The sequence below is a fragment of the Vanessa atalanta genome, chromosome 1, assembly GCF_905147765.1.
Source record: "Vanessa atalanta chromosome 1, ilVanAtal1.2, whole genome shotgun sequence".
In the NCBI taxonomy this organism is placed as follows: Eukaryota; Metazoa; Arthropoda; class Insecta; order Lepidoptera; family Nymphalidae; genus Vanessa; species Vanessa atalanta.
Genome location: NC_061871.1, coordinates 7,333,266 through 7,359,017, shown reverse-complemented (window position 1 = coordinate 7,359,017; position 25,752 = coordinate 7,333,266). Strand labels below are relative to the sequence as shown.

Here is a 25,752-nt window from a genome sequence, read left to right as displayed (position 1 = left end):
ATTAGCATGTTAATTGCGCGGCGAACCTCCTCCCGCGCCCGCGTACCGTATTTTGCTACAATGATAATAATTTTGTATTACACTAAGCGACTAAGTATAAGATTTGTAAAACATTTAATAAAAATTAAGTGATCATATATATGATCATAGCAGTAAATAAACAAACTTGTTGTAAAGTTAAATGAAAATTGACCTAAATTTCAAGCTAAGTAGTTAGGTAAAATATTGCGTAATAAACAGAATGGTCGCTTATTAATCTTCTGACATGCTTATTGAAATAAACAGCGCTGATATATGACACTTTATACGATCTAACATTACTTAGCTGAGACTCAAAGCATTTGTAATGAGTGACTCTGCGGCCACAAGCAGTGCCTATAAATTTAATCTCAAGGAAAATAAAAACATGGAAGCCATTAATTCGCGCGGCCGGGCCAAGTTTAATGTCAAGGTTTCTAGCTTATCTCGATGTTAGTCAAGTTTTATTTTTTACTTTGTTGTGTTATTATATAGAATAATGATGTCTAAACTCGTAGGAATTCCGTTGCTTTCGTGTTCATTTTTGGGTATACTAGCATCAACATAGTTAAAAACGTTTGGTTACTATAATAGAGTATGTTTCAGTAAAGGTTTTATGGAGAACAATATTGCATAGTATACGTATATTGTTTGCATATATTAAAATAACGCTGACGCCATTTTATCTTTATTGCTTTTGTTTTAAAATTAGTTATAACTTGTAAGTAAAAATACATAAAATTTAATAATCTACACAAAGAACAAGCTTTTTATAAAATGAACATCAAAAAGAGGTGTTTATATGATGTTACGATAGAGGAGACGTCTAACAAATGCAACGAACTTGGAAGCAGCGTCAAGGGCGATATTGGACACCTGTGCGCAGGCGTGTGAAAGCGCGGAGACTCGCAATCGTAGGGGAGAGGTAAGAGGGGAGAGGTCCTGCGCCGCAACGCACTGCGCCTCTACACAATACCTTCTCCGATTACGTACGTGTCTTCTTGTATCGCGTGTCCACTGGCCGTTTCAGTGCAGCGTAGCTCCTTGGTTTACCCACTTATTTCTTTTGTCAGTTTTCATTACACCACGCTTCAGTGATTACTAATTAGACTCTTGAAACGTACTGTTTTGAAAATAATAAAAGAATCTCAGCATTATTCTGACTCATATTTTACACTTATTGACGAAAACATCAGCTATTTTTTTAAACAAATATTGACGCAATAAAATCCTTGAACTAAATATACATTTATTTTCATATATAAGTTCAAATAGTACAACAATATTTTCAGTATTTATCTATTTATCTGATATTAATAATGTTGTGCCATATTGAAACTACTTATTTTAACATTTTTTTATGTTTTAAACAACAAAGCATATGTTTATAAACCATGCCCTCAACTTTTTTCTATATTAAAAAAGTTACTCAATAAATATATTAGTACTTAATAACTAGAATTGATAGTTACTACTTAAAATTAGATAAGACTTAGACATCAGTGTGTGTATTCCCATCAGAAGAAATCCACCTTCCTATTAAGCGCAATAAATTACAGACGCAAAATTTCTAAGTGACCATTATGCAGTTTGTAGAGAGGTGTAAATTCTTATAAGAACAATGTCATTTCAACTCATAAATTTGTAAGAAGCTGTTAAACAATATGGTGCGTGAGGGCGGGCGGCGGTCCTCCCGTTGCTCGTAAACACGTCAGCGGGGCGCGCGCCCGCACAGATTGCAGAGCGACTGATAGCGCGCCCACGCGCCGTCCGCCGTGCCACGCCACGCCGCGCCACACCACGATTACTCACTAACGACCACCGCCTGTCTGTTAATGCAGCCCTCGTACTCCAAAATGCAATAAACAACTGTAACAAAATACAAATCAACTTGTGACTTATTTAAGGCGGCGCGCTGATTTACCTGAACACCTGCAAATCTTAAAGATAACTTATTATAGTGGAACTAATGGTTTATGGAGTATTAAAACGCAAAAAAACATTATAAAGACATATTTTAGTTTAAATCACAGTAATTTTGAAAAGGTTGAGTTCCATTTAGTTTTAAAATTAAAATAAATTATCTTAAGCTGATTTATCGCCGTTTAGCTAGGTGGGACTGATAGGAATTTAGGTCCGCGCATACTAATTGCATACTAACAGAAATGAAAACATAGCAATTGCCGATGAAACGATCCTATCACATGATTATTCACGCCCCGCAAATAAATTTCCGTCGCCGATGACGTATTGTGCGTTGATATCTTAATCGAAATCTCCGCAAGCATTAGTACACAGTTACCTGAAGACAAGATTAATGACAACTTGTGGTTTTGTTACAGACACGAAGAACAGCATCGGACTCGCCGGCTGCATCGAAGAGGTAGCTCATAATGCTATTGCCGTCTACTGGAACCCACTTGAAAGTGCAGCCAAGGTAAATAATCATGAAGATTAATATATACGATGTTTTGGTTTGGCGTTTACGTGCTTTCTCCAAATGGAATAAATAATTCTATAATGCCTACAGAGCCAAAAGTAGACATGAAACACACCGCTTTGTACTTTAAATTATTTATAAAAAGCTCATTATTTTATGAAATTTAAATTCAGATCACAATTTGATTACACTTATTAAGGACTAATTGAAAAAAGAATAAAATCCTGCAACCTTATTTGGGTTTGCTGCAAATGAAGCAAAAAAATTCGTCGTTCTTGAATATACGAGACAAAGCCTTCGGTTTCGGAGTACATTTTTTTAAATATTTTTTTTCATATACGACCAAATGTCTTAGGTTGAACTTACAAGAATTAAAATATTTGAATTTTAATAAGCATTCACATTTATATTATAATATAATATATATAAACGTGATTGTATCCAGTTGCGCCGGTGATACATTTATCATAATTGATTTACCTTGATTTAAAACTGTTAACTGGCTAACAATTTAATATGAGATTTTCATTAATTTTGTAGACAAGATAAAGGCTATTGAATGTCTGTATTTTAAACAGCATTATATAAATGTATTATGGCGGAACAGATTTATTTTAAATATTAGGTCTAACAATGCAAACGTCACTTACTTCAAAATTTACAGCATTAGAACACGATATTTCAGTATCTATCTATCTATTTTAGCTTTAAGGCGTAAAACAGAAATTGTGTGTGTTGCTGCAGCTTGCCGTTTTCTAAAATTGGTTTTGGTTCTACTCGGGCACATTATTCAAGCGTGAATAATCGGTTATCGATATTCATAATTATTTACGATTGCTGAGAATAGCCGTAGCGGATGCAAGTAGTTTGCGACATATAATATGCACCCTGACAGTGATCGGTAGCAGCGGCGGCGGCGAGGAAAAACGCGATGGGTCATTTGCATAGACCACAGTAATGAGTTTGCCTCGGTTCAGCCTCGGTTACCGCCTCCCGGCGTCGACTTGCTACGCTATTACACACTTACGTCGAACCTTCAATAAGTTTCATTAAAATCAACTTGTCACTTAAAGCTTTTTACTGCCCTTCGCATAAAAAGTCTATACTTGTGCGCCTTATTCCAAGTGTGTAAGGTAGAAATCTCGTCTGTAGGTACTTAGCACATATGATGTTACGTCCTCTAGTTATAACAAATGTTGCAAGCTATCATGTAATGTTTAATTCCATATAATCTATATGAATAACCATATTTTTTATGCTTATTTTCAGATTAATATTGCTGTACAATGTTTGAGTACGGACTTCAGTAGCCAGAAGGGAGTGAAGGTTTGTATTCTTATTACTGTATAAGTGAGTTCATACTTATAAAATAAAATAAGAATAAATAACATATCGAATATACTTATATATTTAGTACTTTGTAAGTTATAATATTAAGGAAAACAAAGTTAATAAATATTTACGTTTACATTTGCATACAACTGTAGACATAATTGTATAGTCGTAAGATTAACGCATAGATTTCAACTTAAAATACAAGCGATGATAGGTACCGATAGTCACGTTATTTGTTATAAATACGCGGGAAGTAAAATATACACTTACTCTACAAATGTAATCACATTTTTTATATACCAGAATTTTAATTGAACTTGCGGCACTGAAAGTATTTAAATTAACGTTACGATACGTCGTTGCCGCCATCAAGGCTCGGGGTCGGTAACCGCTTTGTCGCCTGCGACTACCCGATAACTAGCAACTGACGTAAGGTCATCAACGTCGCGAAAAATACCTAGGTATATCGTTCGGTAATCGCTAACTAATATCGTTCTACTGCGATTGCCGTTTTCACCACATTATTATATTATTCGTCTCTTGGCTTGGCGTGATTGTGGGGTGACGCCGCAACGACGACCTCGAAGCAACGCAATTAAGAAGTTTTTAAAGCGATTCGATTCAGACACGTGCATATTTTTTCCTTATTCGTGAATTTTACGCAATTATCCCTTATGTACGTTTATTAAAACTGTTTTTTGTTTCAATGCTAAGGCAGTAATAGATTTTAAGCGTGAAATAGCGTTTGTTGATTGTTTACTTTGATTTACTAAAGCAATAAATTGAAATGGGATGTAGCTACAAAAATATTGTCTCACAAAAACGCAATCAAATAATGTTTATTTATTCCTGATTTCTGGAACAATAACTTTAGGCGTATAAATATATAATATCTATCTACGTACACAATGCAACCTCTATATAACAAATCTGAAGGGAACAAGTAAATATTCGTTATATCAAGTAATTCGTTAAACTGAGGTTTGTTATGTTGAGGTTAGATTGGTCTAAAATTCGTTATAAAGAGATAAAAAAATTTATTCACATAGACATTACGTAATTATCTTGTTATAGCGAACAACTTCTACTAATAAATGATTACACATTTTTATCAAATATCTGTATGTATTTTCTATATGAAAACAATTACTTACGCTATATATTAGCTAGAGGTAGGTAACAATAAATTTTGGTGGTAACTTTATATGAAGGTTCTGGGTTGACAATTTTCGTTAATTAGAGGTATTTTACTTTTTCTTGATAGTTGAAAATTCGTTATAAAGAGGTTGTGCGCATAAATGTTCGTAATGTAAAGGGATATTTTACATTGACTCTTATGGACAATTCAAGGGATTTACGAAGAATTTGTCAAATCGAGTAATTCGTTATATTAAGCTACCTTATATTAAGGTTGCACTGTGTATATACATACATAGAATGTAGCAAAATTGTTCACAAATATAAATATTTTTAAATATAAATGTTTTTCTCTTTCAATACCTTCGCTGTTTTATTTTATTTATTGTTTTATTTTCTTGGTTACAGGGCTTACCACTACATATTCAGATCGACACTTTTGAAGATCCACGAGACTCACAAGTTTATCATAGAGGATATTGCCAAATCAAAGTTTTTTGCGACAAAGTAAGAATCATTATAATATGTCGCTTTAAATATTTTGCATTTAATTGTACATTTATATCACACTAAAATTATAATATTACATAAAATTAATTTATTTATGAATATTAAGTATTCTTATAGCAGTGGCTATAATTAGCTGCATTAATAAGTCATAATAGCGATTGAAGTAATAATAAATTGTAATGATCAGCATTTCATATTTAATGTGTACGTTGAAGGGGGCTGAAAGAAAAACAAGAGACGAAGAAAGAAGAGCAGCGAAAAGAAAAATGTCGGCTACAAATAGAAAAAAGTTAGATGAAATTTATCATCCGGTGACCGAAAGAAGCGAATTTTACTCTATGGCTGACTTAACAAAACCGCCAGTGTTGTTCAGTCCGGCTGAAGACATCGATAAGTTAACAGGAATGGACATACAGGGATTCTATGGACACGACGAAGCGGCTCTAGCCGAAGCTCACCTCAAAGGTGCTTCCCCTTTCCTGTTACATGCGGCGAAACCTCAAGCACCTGCGCTCAAGTTTCACAATCACTTTCCACCAGATGCACCGGCGTAAGTATACCACAGACATATACTCTTACAAAAAAAATAATCAAATACCAATTCAAAAATAAAAATAATATGAAAGTAACTCAATACTTATATTTATTACTTTACATGAGATTTCATTATTTTATTTTTACCCATGCAGGTACCGATCGGATGTAGGCGGATTATCACCATATAGCGACAGAAAAGACTCTCTAGAACTGGAAGGCGTGCTCGGAAAGCGCGCGCGCACGTCTACGCCGCCGCTCAGCGAACGCGTCATGCTCTATGTCCGTCAGGATACTGACGACGTGTACACGCCACTCCACGTGGTGCCACCCACCACGCAGGGTCTTCTGCATGCCGTAAGTTCCACCGCATACCACTCAGCAACTCTTGACACGTCACATTGACCGATAGACAATCGAGTCAAAGTTACGTATCAAGGACCCGGTGAGCACAAGAATAACCTTGGTGATGTCGGCTAACCGCAGAGCGCGAGTAAACGAGATATAATAAATTTTCTCTTTTACTCGTAATTCGATATTCGTTTAGGAAGACTTTTAACTTCCGCAATAACGTAAACGAAAGGAATCGAGACGCTTCGTCCGCGTCGCGGGCGGCTGCCGCGCGGCCGCCGCCCGCGTCGCGCTCTTACCGATGTGGTGCTTCATAACCCCGTCTAATACAATCCACACGATCATCATAACTGCATGTTGTAATTAACACCCGCGCGGCCGCCGTACCGGATCCCGCACTCCTCGCGCGACTTACTTTTTTGTTCTTGTGAAACCACTAGACCGGTTACGAGCCATCGTTAGATCCGTTAGACGAGACGTCTCGGTTTAAAAACAGAAGGCCCATTGTAATTTGTTTTATTTTCTCCTCATTTTCAGATTGAGAATAAGTACAAAATTTCAAGTTCGGCAATTAATAATCTTTATCGAAAGAACAAGAAAGGGTAAGTGGTTTTCATTGGCCTCTAAACGTTCTGTTGACACATACCGGCCGCCTCGCGTTAAATATTGCCTCGCTTGTTCAGAGGGCGCGCCACTAACTTCACTTGCTTGTAATATGAAGAGACCCCTTGAGGAATTCATGTTTGCTTAGTATTAAATATCATCATCCGTTTCCCTAGCTGACCTTAATTCCCCCTAATGATTGCAGTGGCATTAGTAATATATTCCTTTTATTAATAATGTTTACATAAATACAATATTAATATCTTAACTAGTTATCTAATATTTAATGGAATTATTCTTTATTATCTTGATTATTGAAGTGTGCATTCCCAGGACTAATTATCAAAAACGTTATTGTAGGATTACGGCCAAAATTGATGACGAGATGTTGGCATACTATTGCAACGAGGACCTGTTTCTCTTGGAAGTGCGGCCAGCGAGCTCCAGTGAAGACGAGCCTCTCTACGATATCACCTTCGTGGAGTTGCCTCTAGAACATTAACGCTAGTGCTGCATTCGCGTTTAATTCTACCCAATTCCTATGCAGACGAATTGAAAATTTATAAAAGAAAATACTGTAAAAATTCTATACAAACATAATAGTTGCATACATCTAGAGTGTAATAGACTTTCTAGTAACAACATATTCGTCTGCATCGGACAATGTTCACCACTATCCGTGTTCTTAATTTATCTTTTCTTAAAATTAGAAGTGTAACGTCTAATGTGGTGAACGTTAAAATTCAGTGTCATAACATTCCGTATTATGTGCTCATTATTTATAAATAAGGTTGTCTCTAAAGTGTCGATCTCAGGTTGAAATTTACTATTAAGGAAAAACATCAAAACAACGATACGTTTATATTAATAAAACGAATGTCACAAATCGTGGTTGACCGTTTCATAAACGGCGATGGGACCATTTTGTATATATATATCTATCTCTTAGTGCCTTACGAAACATTTTAAAAGATAGTAATGGCCGAGAAAAACGATTGTTTTATTTGGTAGTGTGAACATTGGCTTCTTTTTTTGGAATAATCGTTACGAATAAGTAAACGAATTGTTAAAGGACGTAATGATCTGCTTCCGAATTAAATTGTGTGTGCCATTCACTCGGTTATCATACTAGATTTATGTAGTTATCGTTTAACAGGTACCTTTAATCTTGCCATGATGATAAAGTAAGAAAGTTCTTGTCACAAATGTAATATTGTAGATTAATACTACTACAGTAAACAAGAAAAATAATGTGCCTTTGTCATAATTAATTTTTATATCTTAATGTAAGTGAGTTAAGTCAAATTAAATGCCATCCACTTTGTTAAGTTTTATATGGATAAGTTTGCTTTATAAGCTCGCTCAATTCATTCATTTAGTAAAGTTGATATTAGTTGTAAGATCAGTCACAATGTTGTTTCCATTTTAAAAATATTATCATAACTAGAACATGTTATGAACACTGCACGAAATATTCCAGGTGTGAATATAGAGTACAATGATATGAAATCAATCGTATTTGGCGTCATCTAGGTCGATCTTGTGATACTGCCTTTAAAACCGAAAAGGGAAATGATTAATAAGAATAATCAAAGTACAGTTAAGAGAAATTAAAATTTTAAATGAGACAATGTTGTTACTTCGCATAATAAACGCTAGATATAATATTTTGTCATTAACAGTCTCATTGTCGACCATCAGAACAACTTTAACATTCATAAGCGGGAGTGGTTTGCATACAATGTTACAATTTTATTCATAATAGATATTGATATATTTTATTTTACGATACATAAGTCATCGGGCCATGACAACTGATAATGTGAATAGAATATAACCGTTCAAGACTTAGGTATTTATAAGATTTATCACAGAACTTTAATTTTCGATCCGCGCCGACTTTTAAATCTAAAGTTTAACTCAGATGATCGATTTGAGAAAATATATTTTATTATCTGACAACTCAGAAGATACGTTAGGTTTTCTCCACCGATTAATTCAAAATTCAGAACCAGGTTCTGTTCCTTAAAAGGATTGGTCGTAGACAAAGTCACCCAAGATAGTTATTATGTTAAGTGCTGTGCCTAGTGCGGACGGTTCGAATAACTGCCATATTATGACATAGTTTAGATTACTTGATGATTTAGTGTTAAGAATTTTAATATAGGTCTTTTATTGTTCACGCATGTTGCAAGTAAAATCGAATTTTATTAGAATAAAACTTGGTACGTATTTCGGTATTTACGTATTTTATGTATTGTGTTGTTTTGTTTTCTAAAACGAACCGCGTTCGGTGTTTCGGAACATCCGTCCGACGCATGTTGTATATCTTCCATATTATATTAACATTTTTACTCACTCGTTGATATCTTCCCACTTTATTTTAAGAAATTTGGAATCTCTATAAATGTTATAAGTTTATGCATTTCATTGCTCAAAGTCTGCATTTAGTTCGGAGCGGGGCGGACTCTAAGATTTTCATCGTGTTATATTGTACTTACTTATACGTATCGTCATAATGATATTTATTTATGTACTTATGGTTATAAATTGTGCAGCTTTAATGTTTACTCACATTGATGTTAGATCGTGATTCTGAATCTCGTCATAAGTCACAAACGTCAGTAGCAATAAAATACGTAATTCAGTATAGTAGTTCAATGGGCGTGTTCTCGGGGCGTCGCCGGTGCGCCGCGGCGTTGTTGTGCAATGCTTAAGTTTATCAGAGTAACTATAAAACGTGTGTATATTGGAGTGGACGATGGCGTAAATCGGTTTAGTAAATGGACGCGGGCGCGCCGGCGCACGCGCACGATCCGCCGCCTCGTGGAGATAGTCACACTAGTTATTATACACATGCCGAAAGTGGTAGCACATTTTCGTTATAAAATTTTAATCTACTTAAGTTTAAATTGAATAGATGTTACGTTATTCTTTTATATGAATATTTGTAAGTTGTCATAAAAATATTATTAATATAATTATTTTTATCAAAGTTTATAATCTAAATAAAAATGTTTTTCTTCAAAACATAAATGGTATTTTTATTCTCATTATCCTTATAATATTAATATTAAAAAATAATAATAATAAAAGTAAAATTACAAAGTAAATGAATAAAACCATGATAAAAAAATAAATAACATTAAAAGTATTTAAATAGGTATCTAAATATAGCTTATAGAGTGACATAAGATTGTCATATGTAGGTACCTATTTGGTTTTTTTTTATATTAATTCATTGTGGATGATGGAATGCGTCTACAAAAGCAATAATACTAAAAAATGTTTCATTTAATAAACTTTATTAATTACGATTTACAACAACAATTATCGCAAATTTACATTAAAAAGCTTTAGTCCACAAAAGCATAAAGATGAAATATATTTGAGAAATTCCGATCTATTCTTTTAATCTATGACTGAATAAAGAAAAAAGTAGAATCTCCTATAATCTAGACTAAGAAGAAAATTTGAACAAGATTTAAAGATAAGTTCAGTAAAAGCAACTATGCTGAAGGTCAGTCATTTCGTTTCGCTTACTATCCACTAAGAATTCATTTTCATAGATGAATTAATGTTTACACAGAAAATATAAAAACTATCAATCTTGAATACCTTTCATATTATACAAGATGTAATAATAAATACTTTGTGCGTTCTTAGTGGACAGTTATTAGGATGTACAGCAACATCTGTACTACCGACTACGTATATAAACACATACTATATTCAGGCGCGAAAAGCCTAAATATTTCAGTACTATGCAGGCACTTCATTTGTCCATTAATAATAATGAATATTAAAAAAATACAACTAGACAGGTATTTTACCAAATACTTATCAATTATATTCCACTTTTCTATCACATGTCACAAGAATAAACTAACAAACTTAGCACTCCTTACTTTCTATCGACTTTTGATTTTAATCTGATAAGCAGTTCTATTACTAAAATTAATATCATATGAAACCTGTAGTTAAAAATATTCCGATTCTTAAGTTCGTTAACACACATTAAAAATACACATAAAATTCTACTGTATACGTGTCTATAGTTCTATTGTATACGTGTCGTGTTCGATTAAGTGAATCGAACACGACACTTATACAATAGAACTTTCAATTTTAAAGTAAATAAAATTAATTTTATAAATTTTCTAAAATTACATGAAAGTTAGAAAGTTCTATCCTTATATTTTCAAGCTCCACTCTCGGGGCCCATTAATGGCTTCGCTACATCGTACTAGAAGCGATTCAAGCGACAATTTATTGAGCTTTCATGTAGCATGATTACTATAATCACACACGAAAATAATAACTTTACCGTCGATTCATTTAAATGTTCGTTTAGATATTCATATAAAATACCTGCATATCAGCACTAACACATATAGCACTTCAAAATATTTCACCTCTGTATATTTTTCAGAATTATAATTTTGCACATTGAGTGAAGCCTCTCTAGTGGCTCGAATGCATTTTAGACATTAAAATATTACAAACGATCTAACGAGCGTTTCATAGGTTTATTGCTTTATGTCGGTACGTCTAATCGAACTCTCCGACTGTTAGTAAGTTATATTTGTATTTTGAACCGTTCCCCTTCGGAACAGTTCGCAAGTGATGGCTATTGTATGAGTGGGGAGCTCTGGCTATCGCTGAAGTCGAGAGTGTAGTACATATCGGTGGTGTCGAGCGCAGCGGGCGGATGAAAGGGTGCGGCGGGGGCGCGCTTGTCCTGCAGCCAGTGGTGCGGCGGGCCCGGTTCCGACACGCGAGACAAGCGGGACAGCAGACGTGAGTACGTCTTGTTGACTCGACAGTGACACGCTGTCACCTGAAGTGATATGACATCATGGAAACAATATATTGATATTATATAAAGTTTTCAGTACAGTGAGACGAGAAAATTAAAGAAAATTTTCGACTGAAGAATTACTAAGTCATCCTATAAACATAATTAAGTAATATTATATATAATATTAGGTAAGCGAACGAGTAAATGTTCCACCTGATGGTAAATCGTCACAAACTTTGGGACCTAAGATGTTATGTCCCTTGTGCCAGTAGTTACACTGGCTCACTCACTCTTCAAAGCGGAACATGACAATACTAAGTATTACTTGGCGGCAGAATATCTAATGAGCGGGTGGTACCTTCCCAGACGGTCTTGTACAAAGCCCTACCACGACAATAAGTATGTATCACATATCAATTATACTCGTAATATAAAATATTCTTCAGTAATTCTTACCACAACACCGACAATAGCAATAGCCGCGCCGAGGGTTCCCGCCGCGATGTAGACGTTGTGCAGACGGTCGTGGTAGAGACCGAGCGGCAAGTGCAACTCACGAACGGAGCCACCGCCACCACGGGACTCCGTGCCTAACTCACTCTCACCATCCACCACTGATTCTAGAATGAAGTCCTCTGAAAATGTTCGTTTTATAAACTTATTAATTCCTGCTGTAGTCAAATATAAACGATATTTTTATGTAGATTGCGATTGAGTTAATTGAGTCCATTAGGTGACTAAAGAGGCTTTCAAACAAATGGCGGGTATGTGATTGAGTAATCAACGCGTATGATGTTTATGATTATATATTCATTGCACTTAATAACAGCTTAAACAAACATTTTTCGTTATAATTTTCATTATTAATGTGATCACTAAAACATAGCAAATATTTGAGTTTGAATTAATTAATTATTGTTAGAAATTATTTTCCTAAGTCTTAAAAACATAATTAGATGAGTATTATGAAAATGTTTACGTGTATCATTCAAAAAACTAAAACCGTTAAGCTAAAGAGAACACAATAGAAAACTAGTTTTGGATTAACATTACACCGCATAAATAGATATATAGTAATTCAAACCTTCACAAAGTCTCCCTGTATATCCCGGCCTGCAGGAACAGTAAAATGAGTCCACGCCACTCCAACACGTACCGCCATGAGCACAAGGATTGTTATCGCAAGCCTGTATGAACAGATTGAACGTTATGGTTTGATACTGTATAGTAAAGCCAATTGTCTCTCTAAAACTCGATATCCATGTATGTACTTTGATTGTAAAATGTATTAGTGTTTGTATATCAGTATACTAAGAGAAGCTTTATACGCTTAGTCAATGCTTATAAGCCTTCTAGTAAACTAATAAACAATCAAGTCAAGAATAATAATATAACACGCGGGCGCTTTGTACAGATCTCTCCGTTGTTTAAAGACATTCAATTTCAAATGTGTTTTGAAACAACGATTCTAATACAGAAACACATACATGAGGTTACGTTTATTGTCACTGCAATAGAACATACGATATAGATCTATAGCTTTATATTAATACGTGACGAAAAAATTGTAACCCTATGCGCACAAAAAGGAGTGCAGAACGCTAAAATGTACACAATATGAGTTACAATAAATTATATTAAATAAAATAAAACATTCGTAGTTCACGTTTCTACTGCCAACGTTTAAATATGCCCATGTCAAAATTAAAAACACAAACCCATTCTTTTATGTATATTTCCTCGATTTTTTATTGTAAAAGTCAAGTTTTCGTCGAGCCCAGCCTAATTGTTTGATCTTTCGAATGTTTTGAAATACCTTCATAATTATTACATGGAAAAGTAATCATAAATTCATATAAAGTTTTGTAGCAGATATTAACCCAAACTTTTGAATCTTAGCAAGTATTAAATGTGAGCAATTGTATAGGTACAATATATCTTACACTTCTATAATCTCATGTCTCGTTTGTTAAGCAATGGATTATGGTCAATAGGCCACTAATATAAATTAAAATCCTAATTAAATATTTTATAAAATGGCAAAATTTTAACTAATTAATTTTTCAAAACGAAAAGCCAAGCACGAAGTTTTTAAATGAAATTAAAATTCGCATCGGTTATGAGTAATATGGTACAGAAACTCATACTGAAAAAAAATACTCTTGACATACAAAAACTAATATTTTTCCTAATTACCGTGAAATTAAATTTCGCGGTTAAAAAAATTAACGTGAACCTTACCGATGTAGCTGGTATGTGGCATTCCTCTCCAACAAAGCCACTGGGACATTCGCAAGAGTAACTATTTCCATGGTCCGTGCAATATCGTTGTGGAGGACAGGGGTTGGGAGAACAAAGATCAACCTATAGAAAATAATTATATCATAAGAGAGGAAAACGTTGGCTTAAATAACTCTAGTGGCTCTTAATTTCAAGTATTTATTAATTAGTGAATGAAACATTCATTAATTTCGGTTTACACTATCTTAATATATTACAGTTTATTATTAATTTTATATTTAAGCAAATTTTTAATAAACCTTTTTTCCATACTAAATTAAATTTCATCGTTCTACTTTTAAATGCATATATCAACGAAAGAACGCCCTTCCTCTCTCTTGAATAAATTACAGCGAGACGCTTTCTTAACCATAACATACTATATAAAGTATACGAAAATATTTAAATGTTGTCGAAAAGTATTATGTGACCATATTTGGTAAAATACCTTGATTTTAATAAATCTGATAAAATCAAGTCAGCTGTAATTTATTCAAGTAGGTATTATTTGACATAATATTAAGTACTAGGTACAGATCTACTTTACTATTTGACAATTTATTTAATTACTTACATAAAACATTTACAATAAAACGAATACTTGAATCTTCGCCCTTATATAACAGTTAGAATAACTAGTTATATATTATTTAAAAAAGCTTTTACGCCTAATATAATTTTAGAATAACACGCCTTCTTTATTATTGTTTTAATATAAGCTTTAAACACCTGAATATCGCTACGAATTTATCTATGAACATAAAATAATTCACATATACATAATGACGATGACGATTCACAGTTTGACGATTAAAAGATTTTAAATAGCAGCCCTTATATTTAGAATATTGATTTAGAGATCAATTTAATCACCTTCAATTGGCAAGTGTCGCCTGTGTAGCCGCGTCCACATGAACATTCAAATGCGCCGACGCGGTCGGTGCACGTGCCGCCGTTCACACAAGGTGACGATTCACATTCATTGTATTCCAACTCACATTGGTCGCCCGTATATCCTAAATAATATATGCTAGTTTTATTCGTAAATAGATAATATACTATTATATATATATTTATATTCTACTGTTCCAATCTATAAATATATACGTTCATATTAAGAAAATGTGTTAAACGTAAATGATGATTAAACTTTATTAATTTTTTATACAAAAATCTCTGATCATTAAACTGAGTATCTACATATTTATACTTATTAACATAAGCATCGGACGGTCTGGTTTTAATTAATTTATTAATAAAATAAGTGATTTCCTTACGATCTTTAATTGGCTTTTTGTAAATAATTTGGAAACTAACTTATGTTAAGTTCATTCATCAATTTAAATGAGTTTCTTAGAAATTAGGTATATCGAACGAAATAAAGATGTGTTATTTGTATATAAAAATATTAGGCCTAGACGTTACAAAGCAAACATAACATATTTTCGTTTCTTTATAGCAACTAAACCATAAATAAAACCCATGAGACTTGATATCTCAGGCTCGGATATCGCGGCTTAATACAGAAGCCCATAAAAGCGCTCTATGTATACACATTATGTTAGCAAAGCTAAAAGTGGAAAAGGGAGGCTAAAAGCTTGGCTGTAATCGAGATCACTTGGTTTTTTCTTACTGTTCACATGTCCTAAAAAACTAAACGTACACAGGACACAGGACTATACACAGGACATTTTTCATATTAAAATTTAATATTTGATTTAGACATAGGTAAGTACGGCACGCCTCGTTTAATTATGTACGCAATTATTACGCGTAATGCATGCACAAACAACACAAACACAGAGCAACGATATTAGGAAAACAAAAATAGTGTGTCCCATTTTACATTTAATTTTGTCTTCGTAGCTTTGAAATAATTGTAAAATAGATTATTTTATTTCTATCTCTTTTATAAAACTCACACATGAAACATACACATGTACACACTTAGTAACTACGTGTTATACTACTACATACTTGTAGAATATATGTAGAATGAAATTATATGTTTCAAGTTCAGTATCACATTTATAATGGGCAACCATACAAATTTACTTACTACGACTTGTAGTAAAATTGATAGACTTAGTATCAAAAATACGCCAAGGAAACAAAATAGAAAAAACCCTCTAAATGTATTTACCCGGTCTCGGGTTCGTGTGTGTTTTGTTCTCGTAGGTTTAGAAATGACAGTGCATAATTGTTTACCAACAAACCCTAGATTTTCAGATTTAATATCCGGAATACCATTAATATCCATATTAGTCTCAAGTTAATTTTGTTCTATTAAATGAAGTCTACTAAAGAGTTCGTTCACTTAGTTAAGTGGAATGGTCTGTAGCTTGGAAAGAAGGGTCGACACATTAAGATTAGCAGTATTTATGATGTTAGGGAGACGTAAATCGTTTTTTTAGGACAATGTGATTAGTAGATTACTATTCTTAAAGAAAGGGAAAGAAAAATATTTGAAGTACATATATTCCAACAGGCTGCTCTAGATCGAATATATATAACTTGTTTCTGATGCTGTAGGTTTTCTCACAATGTTTCCCCCTATAGCCAAGCACGAAATTGATTAATAACACAGGTATATAAAGCACATGAAAATTTCGTGAAGCTATCCCGTATTTGAACCTGTGATCATCGGCTACATCTTGGCCCATACGTACCTAACACATAAATAACAAAAAAATATTAGTTTAGGCTACTCTAGTTCTTTGACATCGTATACGGAATATGAACCGTTTATTAAAGTGATAATAAATAATATAATATTATATAATTCGTATTTTTATTATTTGCATTCCTTTCATCGCTCCAATAATGTATCGTAAATTTTAAAGCTACTCGACTTTTACGGATGAGAGTTAAAAAATGGCAATATGCCAAAAACACAATAAGAAAGCTTCATATCGATTGAACGTGGAGGGCGAACAGAATATTGGACGGTGGAATTATGAACTTAAGAACTCTTTGAATAATTGTATATTGATGTAATAAATAAACTATATACTATGAATTATCATTAAATATTTATTTCATTGCAAGTTCTTGAATAGTTAAGATACAAATAAACGTATGTTTATACAATCGTGTCGACAAACTAAATACAAAACAATTTTACGAAGTTTTTTTTTCACTATATGTGGAAAATTCCTAAATTCACTTTAACTTCATCTATAAAAAATTAGGATGATAAAAATAAAGGATTAAATAAATATCTTTATATGCCTAAATGTAACTAGGTAACTCATAAAGTTGCTTTTACGTATTCATCCCAAGGGACTGTTTGCCCTCGTTCCTCGTAAATTTCCTTTGATGGCGGAAAAACAACTGTCTTGATTAATTCAGGCCAGGCTGCTTAGCAACGATAAAAACATTTCTATATATATTTACATCGTCGATGAGTACATACTTACCTATACATAAATAATATTTATAGTTTAAACATAAAAAATGCACACTGATACTAATTTGTGCGTGAGTTTTAATTATGTATTCAAAATCAAAATATAATGTATTATTCAAAGAAACATTTTCGCAACCGATTCAGAATCTATATTCTAGCAAAAAGACATTTCTGGCAAGAAAGTAAGTAATTTTTAAGTTTACTTGGTGGTAGGGCTTTGTGCAAACCTGTCTCGATAGCTACCAGCCACTTATCATATGTTCTACTTCAAAGCAGCTATATTGCTGCTATATTTCGTTTTGAAGGATGAGGAAACCAGTCTAACTATAGGCACAGACATAATATTTCAGTTCCCAAGGTTGGTCATGGTATGGCTATGTAAAGAATGGCTATCTTATGGCACCAATGTCCATAGACATTACACACTTCCCATAAGCAGGGGTGACTACATAGTATCAGTTAGCTCATATGCCCATACGTCTACTAATAGCATAAAATATATATCTAACTTCCAATGAAATTTTAAGTACCTATTTTGAATCATATATATAAACAAGCTTTTTTATTATCTAAGTTTCATTAATATAAATGTATATTTGTATTAACATAATGATAAAATGTTTTGCTATAGTTTTCATTACTTTAATTTGTCTCAATGGCACTTTTAAAAAAGACGTTTAATGAGAAGTTATTCGGAGAGAGCTAGTGGGCAACCCTCCAAAAGCGTTTCATATTAATAACCCAAATAATATTGCTACCCGGATCTTCGTCGGTTTGACTGTAATTGACTAAGTTTGAACAATTTATTACACTATATCCTGACCCTTTTTGCTTTCCGTGACTCTTATTGTCCAATATAATTTAGAAATTACGTGTAATAACATGGCTACTAGCAGATTCGTTATAGGGTATTATTATTACATTTAAGCTGTTCTAAATTAAACATTCTGATTTAAAATATTTATATAACAAAAAAACAGCTTAAATTTTAATAAGATAAAAAGAAATATGGTTACAAAATAAAATATTATAGTATTTTAAGTGCTGTTATTAATTATAACATACGTGATTTGAGATATTTTTTGCATTTATGCATCAAATATTTTATGCTTACTTTATATGAAACAGCGTCTTGTTTCACGTAATGAAAAAACCTAAACAATGGATAAATATTATAATAAATATACTATCACTTGGTAAACTATAAATGTCTTAAAATTATGTTTATGTTAGTATCTAGAAACACCATCATCTTAAAAGTTACAACCAAATAAGTGCAATATATTTTAGAATGCATAGAACAGATTAAAAATAAAAAAAACACACTGATTTTATTTGAATTATAATACATTTAATATGGTAAGCTAATGTAATGTTTATTAAAAAAGTGATCAACCTTACCTGGCTTACAAAAGCAGCGATATTTCTGTTCTTTTATTTCATTATCAACTTGTTCCACGCAAATACCCTTATTGCACGGATTAGATGCGCATGCGCCTCCAGTAACGGGAAGCTCGCAATTAGATCCCGTCCACTGTTCAGTGCAGGCGCAGTGAAAAGTTGTGGATCCATTCATTGCCATACTCATACATGATCCTCCATTGATACAAGGTCCTGAATAGCATGGATCTTTTTCGCATTTTCTTCCAGTAAACCCTACACATATTTATATTTTTAAGAACTGATTTATGTTATTTTAGCATAATAAAGAACAATTATTTTCATTGGGCACCGCAATTAATGATTTAATAAGAAATATATTAAAAATAATTACGCAGGTATAACTTAAAGGTAATTCGAATCCAAGATTAATTAATAAAATTAACTTTCAGCTTAATATGGACAAAATAAATTTATCGGTGCTATTCGAATTTAAGTAAACCTTTTAAGGGTACCGCGTAGCTAATTAGGTGTGCGATTACGCAAATACGAATTGTATTTACGAATCTTTGATTACGTAACATTAAATTTTAAATAGCCGTAAGTATTAATTTATTATTTAACATTATAAGAAATAGAAATATAATAAAATGTAGTAATAAAGATAGTTATAACTATTGAAATCATAAAAACTAAGGATTGTCTATAAATTATGCTACTATCTTTACTATATATATATATATATACATATATATGTATGTCTCTGTTGAAATAAAATTTATATAAAATCTAAACCGATATATTTTCTTAAGCCAACTCAAAAATGATCTGATGTATAGTACTACGCTAAATATACTACAAAATATATTATATCGTAATAATTTCCAAAAACTGCAACTGGTAAAGATATAGATAAATATAGATTGGTACAGCTAAATTGCCTTTAATATGCTCGGATGAAATTAAAGTTCTTTAATTCCTTCGAAATGTTGGCGCTTTTGTAGGTAAGAGGAAAAATAAGAAAGTTTCGTGTACATAAACATTCTATTAAGTTAGCTATAAAAACAAAATTAAGCTAATTCTATTATTAACATCTTTTGTGTTCTATTATGAGATTTTTCTATTTAATGAATAAAACAATAAAATTTTAACTTTGAATAAAACTTCAAAAATATTTATCGAGGGATATTTACCATATGGACATAAGCAATGATAGTTTGCGCCATTTAGAGGTTGCGTGAGGTCGACACATATGCCATTATTCAAACACGGTGACGGATAGCACACATCCCTGTCTTCACAGTGCGGCCCAACGTATCCTAGGCAACACTGGCACTCGTAACCTTCCTATAGCAGATATTTATAAATCTCTTCATTGTATCGTGATAAATGAATGCCCTTTAAATATATTATGATTTATTGACTTACCATAGAAACATTAGTATAGCAAACTCCTTTTCCAGAACAGTCTTGAGATTCACCGCAGTTATCCGATTTTACGGTTACCTTCAACCGGACGCAATGGGATCCCCAGTTCTCGGATACAACTGTAAAAACATTTTTACTGTCTCCTAATGATACAAATACCTCACCTGGTGGCTTCACAGTGCAAATACCGAAAAGTAAGTACTTACTAAACGTACTTTTAATTTCACGGAATATAAATTTTGTACTTTATTGACTAAGATGTATTTATAATAGTATTAAAACAGATATATTTTTGATATATTTTGATTTTACTAATCGATGTTTTGTTTGGTTGCCTAGTAATATTTTAGTTTTTGCGGCAATATTTCACAAGAATACATAGTACGAAAAATGTTAGTTGTGCAAAATATAAAACTTCATGGTAAAGGTACCTTCTCACTTACTCACCTATTAACAAGTTCACGCCTTCTGTAAGGTCCTTATCGTAAAGTGTAAAAATTTTCGCAGCCTTTTCGTCGAGAGGTGTAATATCAAGTAACATTCCGTCAGACACATCGCAGTGTTCATGACCTTGCCTCGTTACTTGATACACTGCAGGTTGGAGTATAGCATGGTGTGATCTATAAAGAATATTTTTTGAACAACGAAAATAGTGTTCCATTATATTTTCTGATTATAATGGCATATATTTCAAAATATAAATTCAATCAATTTAAATATTCGTCCTACATTACAATAAATATATATATAAATGTTTAAAGCATCATGCCACCGCTACGGGTCACTGAATAATCCTCTGTACCAGGTATAGATTTTCTATTAATATGTATGAACCCACCTATCCTCTTTATGTGAAGAGTTCGTGTCAGTTGTTTCATTTGCACCATCGATGTTAACTGAAGTATCAACTGGAGTAAAGTATGCGATGCGGACGATAAGGATATCACCACTTTGAATGTCAGCAGATCCCTCCCATGACACGATAACCGGAGAACAATCCTCTTCGCGTTCACCGCGACCGCTCATACATTCCTCCGACATCCATATCAAAAAAATTACACAAATATTACTGGTCATGATAAAATTATTAGAAAAAACCATATGAGTAGGTATGTAATTTATAGTCAGGTATATTTATTTTATAGTTTAAAGTGCATGCAATTCTATTTGCAAATAGGAGCGTAGGCAACATAATATTGTTATTTATGCTCCGTCTCTAGCTAATGTTAAAGTTCAATGTTAATTTTCTTTTGTAGCGCATAATTGTTATAAATCTGGTTCTTATTGTAGCTTTATTTTACTTTGTTATACCAGTAAATAAGCTTGTACTTATATGATAAAGCTTATACATTTATAATATGATGTATAATTTGAAACTCATTAGTCATTACCAACACAACAATTATTTTAAGTTTTCGTGCGTGCATAATTTAATATTTGAATGATAAAAATATAATTTAATTTAAAACTTTATCATTATATATCTACAGGTAGCTATGGTATTATTATGTTATTTTGTTAATATCTGTGATAGATAAAGAATGTTCGTAAAGTTATTATGTTAACCTCGACGTTGGTAATAATGATAAATAAATGATTTACGTAATTACGTGTATCAGTTATTCCATCATAGAGGCGCTCAAAAATTGTTGACGCGTTTTAGGTAACTTTATTAAACTTTACTTGATGTAAAGTGTTGTAAGAAAATAAAACAAAAATCAAATATATTACCTTGCAAATAACTTTATATAGTACATGTATTCATATGTAAAAACATACATATGTATTACGAGAAAAAAAAATCTTTATACGTTTATTCTGCTAAAGCTTAGAATACCACACTTAGGATTATTAACTGAAATGGGGACACGACATTTTTTTTAATGTCTGAAATTATTTAAGTAGAAAACCTTTTTCGCTTGATGATTTGAGGCGTATATGTTTGCCTTAGTTGCGCTAAAAATATATCGCAAGACATATTATTTTATCAACAATTATATTGTTTCTTTGTAGGAGTAACAAGATACAATAATATATACAAGATGTTAGGATGTATGCAAGTTGGTAAGGGAAGATAACAGCCATTACTTTTAAAGAGTACTTGTACTGCCAAACTTTATACTTCTGTGTTTAAAAACGAGGCACGAGCAACATAACATTGTAGCTTCCGTTGTTTGCTGCGCAACGAAGGTGGAAGGAACATTTAGATAATATTCCCTCAATTATCACAAAACTTGTGCCTTGCTTAACTAAACCTACAAATACCTCAATGTTGTTTACACCTTTAAAGACGTATCACTTTGTTTGTTACCCAAGTCAGATATTAATTTTAAGTGCTTAGTGATAAGTTGATGGTGTCACTTTTCCAATAAATAAATAAATATATATCCGATAGAAAGAATAAAGTAAAAAAAATGTAAACATATTATTACTAAACTACAAAATAAAATTAACCATTTAACATTATAGATTAATATAAATTAAAAATATCTTTAAAAACTTACGGTGACCGGTAAATTAAGCTCGTGTGTCTCATTGCCTCGCCACAAACGCGACTCTCTTGGCAATACGGGTAGATCACAGTCTAAAGCCCCTAGGCGATCTTGTAGCCGCGTTGAAGAATGTACTGCACTCCCAAGTGCACTAGATGTAGTGTTTAACTTTTGCCTTCTTGCACTTTTCAGCGAGCCTTTTGTGCTATCGTACACTTGAGTTGTTACTTTGCGAATCGTGGTCGGGCTCTCTGTAGTAACGTTTTCGTTCGTTGTTTTAGCGCTTTCTTTTGTTGTCAGAGCAGCTAGACTGAGTGGCTCTGTAGTCTCTAATAGCTTTACGCTAGCCTTAGTAGACTGGGTGAGCTCGTGAGCAGTGGCTAACAAAGTGGTCGGAGTTAGTGATGTAGGCACTACATTGATTTCGTTCGTCAAATTAACTTTTATATCACCAAAACATGTAACAGTAACCGAAAAATATAATACCAAAATTGGTACAACGTTCATCGTATAAATCATATCTGGTTATTTAAAGCGCGTATTGTAATTACAGCATTTTTAATGTCCTAGGCTTGTTTGGCACTGGTTCAACGGTAAACGGTGGACTGCATCTCCTGCCAAAACAATCCAATATTTCTAAATATTAATAAATATAGTGTTGTTTATAAACGTTTCACGATTAAATGTATGTTATATAATTATATTAATATACATTGATTTATTATTATGTATAAGTAGCAAAATAACAAAAAACATAAAAACGTCTAATGGCATTACAAAAAGCCCTTATAATGAATATTTAAATGCTGTCCCGAAAGCTTTCGTCATCAATAGACACAGGTGCGAACTTCTAAGTCAAAATATCTACAATTGGAAAGCTGTTGTCTCTACTGAGGGGACACCCTCTTCAAATCGAAGCGAGGATACCAAAAAGAGGAATCTCGAAAACCTAATTTCGTAATAAAATGTTAGTCGACGATTATCTAAACGTATATAACTATTGTTTGTTAATCTACATATTGTTTATTACACTATAAAAATAAAATAAAGCATATAAATAATAAATAGTCAGACATAATAATTATATCCAAAATATCTTATAAATTTTCAAAAAAAAAACCAAACGAACGAGCCTATATTTTGATAGGTACTATAAATGGAATGTGTATGAATTTACATATTATAAAAAAAAACATAATTCTGCAAAATAAACTTATATTATACACTATCACAATAATTATAAGCGTTTATATAAAATATACATATGCATGGAACTTAAATCGAGCTTACATCTAAAAGGATATTAATTTCATCCGGTCTTACAGCATAAATCGCTAACAACAACTTTTTGCACAACACTTATTCATATTATACTTGTGATTCAATTTTGTTTTTTTACATTTAAAAATACTATAAGAATAAAAACAATAAGTGGATGTAGAAGTGTTATGACAGGTTGAAAACGCGACACAGGGCGGGCGGCGTCGTAGCCTGCAGCCTCCGTGGCACTGAGGGCGGATTGCCCGTGCCTCGCCCCGCCGCGTCCTTGCGCCCCCGCTACTCCTCTATCTTTACTTAGTTTTACTCCATGCCCGTAATATCAACGATTTCTTTAACGTGACTGAACTCAAGGCCACAGGCTGTTACGTTTAAGTTATCTTAACGGTTAGGACTTAAAGTTTGTTTGTTTCTAACTTATACCATACAAATTATATAGCAAAAGGTGAACTTATAATTAAACATTTTACAAGCTTGTTGTGGTAACTACCTACTATTGCTTTAAATATTATATACATTTTATATCAACATTATTTTATCATACCTAACCTCCGATAAAAAATTATGATGATTAAGTATAATGGACGATACAGCTAGAACTTATAATACTTATTATAGATTTACCTAATCGTCAGTTATTTAGATAATCCGAGCCATTTCATTGTTTTCACTTAGAAATAAAATTTGACAAACTTTTACGTTCAAAATATGATTATGTAAGACAAAATATTATTAGGTAACTATTTACAGAATAAAAACTTTAGTAGGGTAGGGTACTTATGATATTTTGGAAGTTTTCTTTTTTTTTAAATCAGACTAACAATGATAATCTCCAGAGATTTGTTAGGCACGCGAAGCAATAAAGAAAAGTTATGTTGCCGAGCTGATAAACGAGCAGCACTCCCATCAGACAATCTGCCAAATAAAAATGTATGCAATTCCTCCAAATAACTATTCAGTACCTGTTATCAATTATTTGAACAGTCTCCCTAATTAAGTATTTGTAAAACTATAATCAAAAAAGTAGGGTAAATCCAGGTGTAACTGGCCGCTTTCAGTAATTGGCCACTCAAAACTTCATTTCCATATTATTATAATTAATTTAATTATAATTAAAATACTAATTTACTGTTCGATGATATTAAATATATCTAAAATTAAAGTGAAATGAAGAAACTATTACATTATCTTTATAGAATCCGAAAGGTTTTTAATTTAAATCTATTCCGAATCATGTTTAAATTTAATGTATTATTAATAAATTAGTTAACTATTGCTTGTCAAGTTATTGTTTGCTACGAATACGATACTTATATAATATAATATATGACACAATTATCATATCTAAGTTAGTTATTGTGAATTGCCTAGAAAGAAGGTCTGGTCGTATTACATTTATTTATGAAAATCTATAAATAAGGAAATAGTTCCTAAAATAGTTGTGAGAAATATTTCGTTGTTATGACTATAATAAAAAAAATAGATATTTTTTTCGTAGTAACGAACTAGTTTTTAATTACGGATTATACTAAACACAGTATTCAGCGCTTGAAAAAAACTATAGAATAAAACTTCATGACGTAATGTATCGTTTTTACGGCGTTATGTAATTTGCTAAATGGAGGGTTGGGGGTGCGGCACGGTTGGATGTTGGCGGAGCGCCAACTCCCTGACGACCGGCCACCCTTATCTCTGCATGGATCCACCACCAATATTCTTTCGCATAACTTGAAGTTTCTCATTCAGTTCACTCTCT

General features: G+C 32.5%; 2 protein-coding genes across 7 annotated transcripts in view; one reads left to right on the top strand and one right to left on the bottom strand.

Annotated features, from left to right (window-relative positions):
• LOC125065481 (protein grainyhead) overlaps positions 1–9,881 on the top strand; it is a 93,835-nt gene extending 83,954 nt beyond the window's left edge. For 2 of the 5 annotated variants that reach the window (XM_047673478.1, XM_047673396.1), the window contains 7 exons: positions 2,361–2,455; positions 3,728–3,784; positions 5,339–5,437; positions 5,653–5,990; positions 6,130–6,331; positions 6,863–6,927; positions 7,289–9,881. In XM_047673478.1, coding sequence (XP_047529434.1) covers positions 2,361–2,455; positions 3,728–3,784; positions 5,339–5,437; positions 5,653–5,990; positions 6,130–6,331; positions 6,863–6,927; positions 7,289–7,430 — 998 coding nt within the window. In that variant the 3' untranslated portion in view covers positions 7,431–9,881. The remainder of the gene's footprint in view (positions 1–2,360; positions 2,456–3,727; positions 3,785–5,338; positions 5,438–5,652; positions 5,991–6,129; positions 6,332–6,862; positions 6,928–7,288) is intronic. The other 3 variants (XM_047673223.1, XM_047673152.1, XM_047673309.1) reach the window with 3 other exon arrangements.
• A 462-nt stretch (positions 9,882–10,343) lies between these two features.
• Positions 10,344–24,209, bottom strand: LOC125076130 (delta and Notch-like epidermal growth factor-related receptor). Of its 2 annotated transcripts, none has more exons than XM_047688145.1 (12): positions 24,009–24,209; positions 22,731–23,332; positions 21,065–21,267; positions 20,674–20,846; positions 20,227–20,345; positions 19,992–20,145; positions 18,820–19,074; positions 14,883–15,025; positions 13,971–14,093; positions 12,814–12,916; positions 12,186–12,364; positions 10,344–11,768 (listed from the first exon to the last, which is right to left on the bottom strand). In XM_047688145.1, the coding sequence occupies exons 2-12, from the start codon at positions 23,235–23,237 to the stop codon at positions 11,559–11,561; spliced, it is 2,169 nt and encodes a 722-aa protein (XP_047544101.1). In that variant the 5' UTR covers positions 23,238–23,332; positions 24,009–24,209; the 3' UTR covers positions 10,344–11,558. The 2 variants fall into 2 exon arrangements, with proteins under 2 accessions (XP_047544101.1, XP_047544190.1); XM_047688234.1 differs by having other exon boundaries at positions 21,065–21,258.
• Between the last annotated feature and the right edge of the window lie 1,543 nt (positions 24,210–25,752).

Excerpts from the sequence above, each read along its gene's own strand:
- LOC125076130 (XM_047688145.1), bottom strand. The coding sequence starts at position 23,237 with ATGATTTATACGATGAACGTTGTACCAATTTTGGTATTATATTTTTCG. Across the intron at positions 21,268-22,730 it reads AGCTTAATTTACCGGTCACC|ATGTCGGAGGAATGTATGAG; the intron begins GTAAGTTTTTAA and ends TTTTTGATATGG. Across the intron at positions 14,094-14,882 it reads GCGACACTTGCCAATTGAAG|GTTGATCTTTGTTCTCCCAA; the intron begins GTGATTAAATTG and ends TATTTTCTATAG.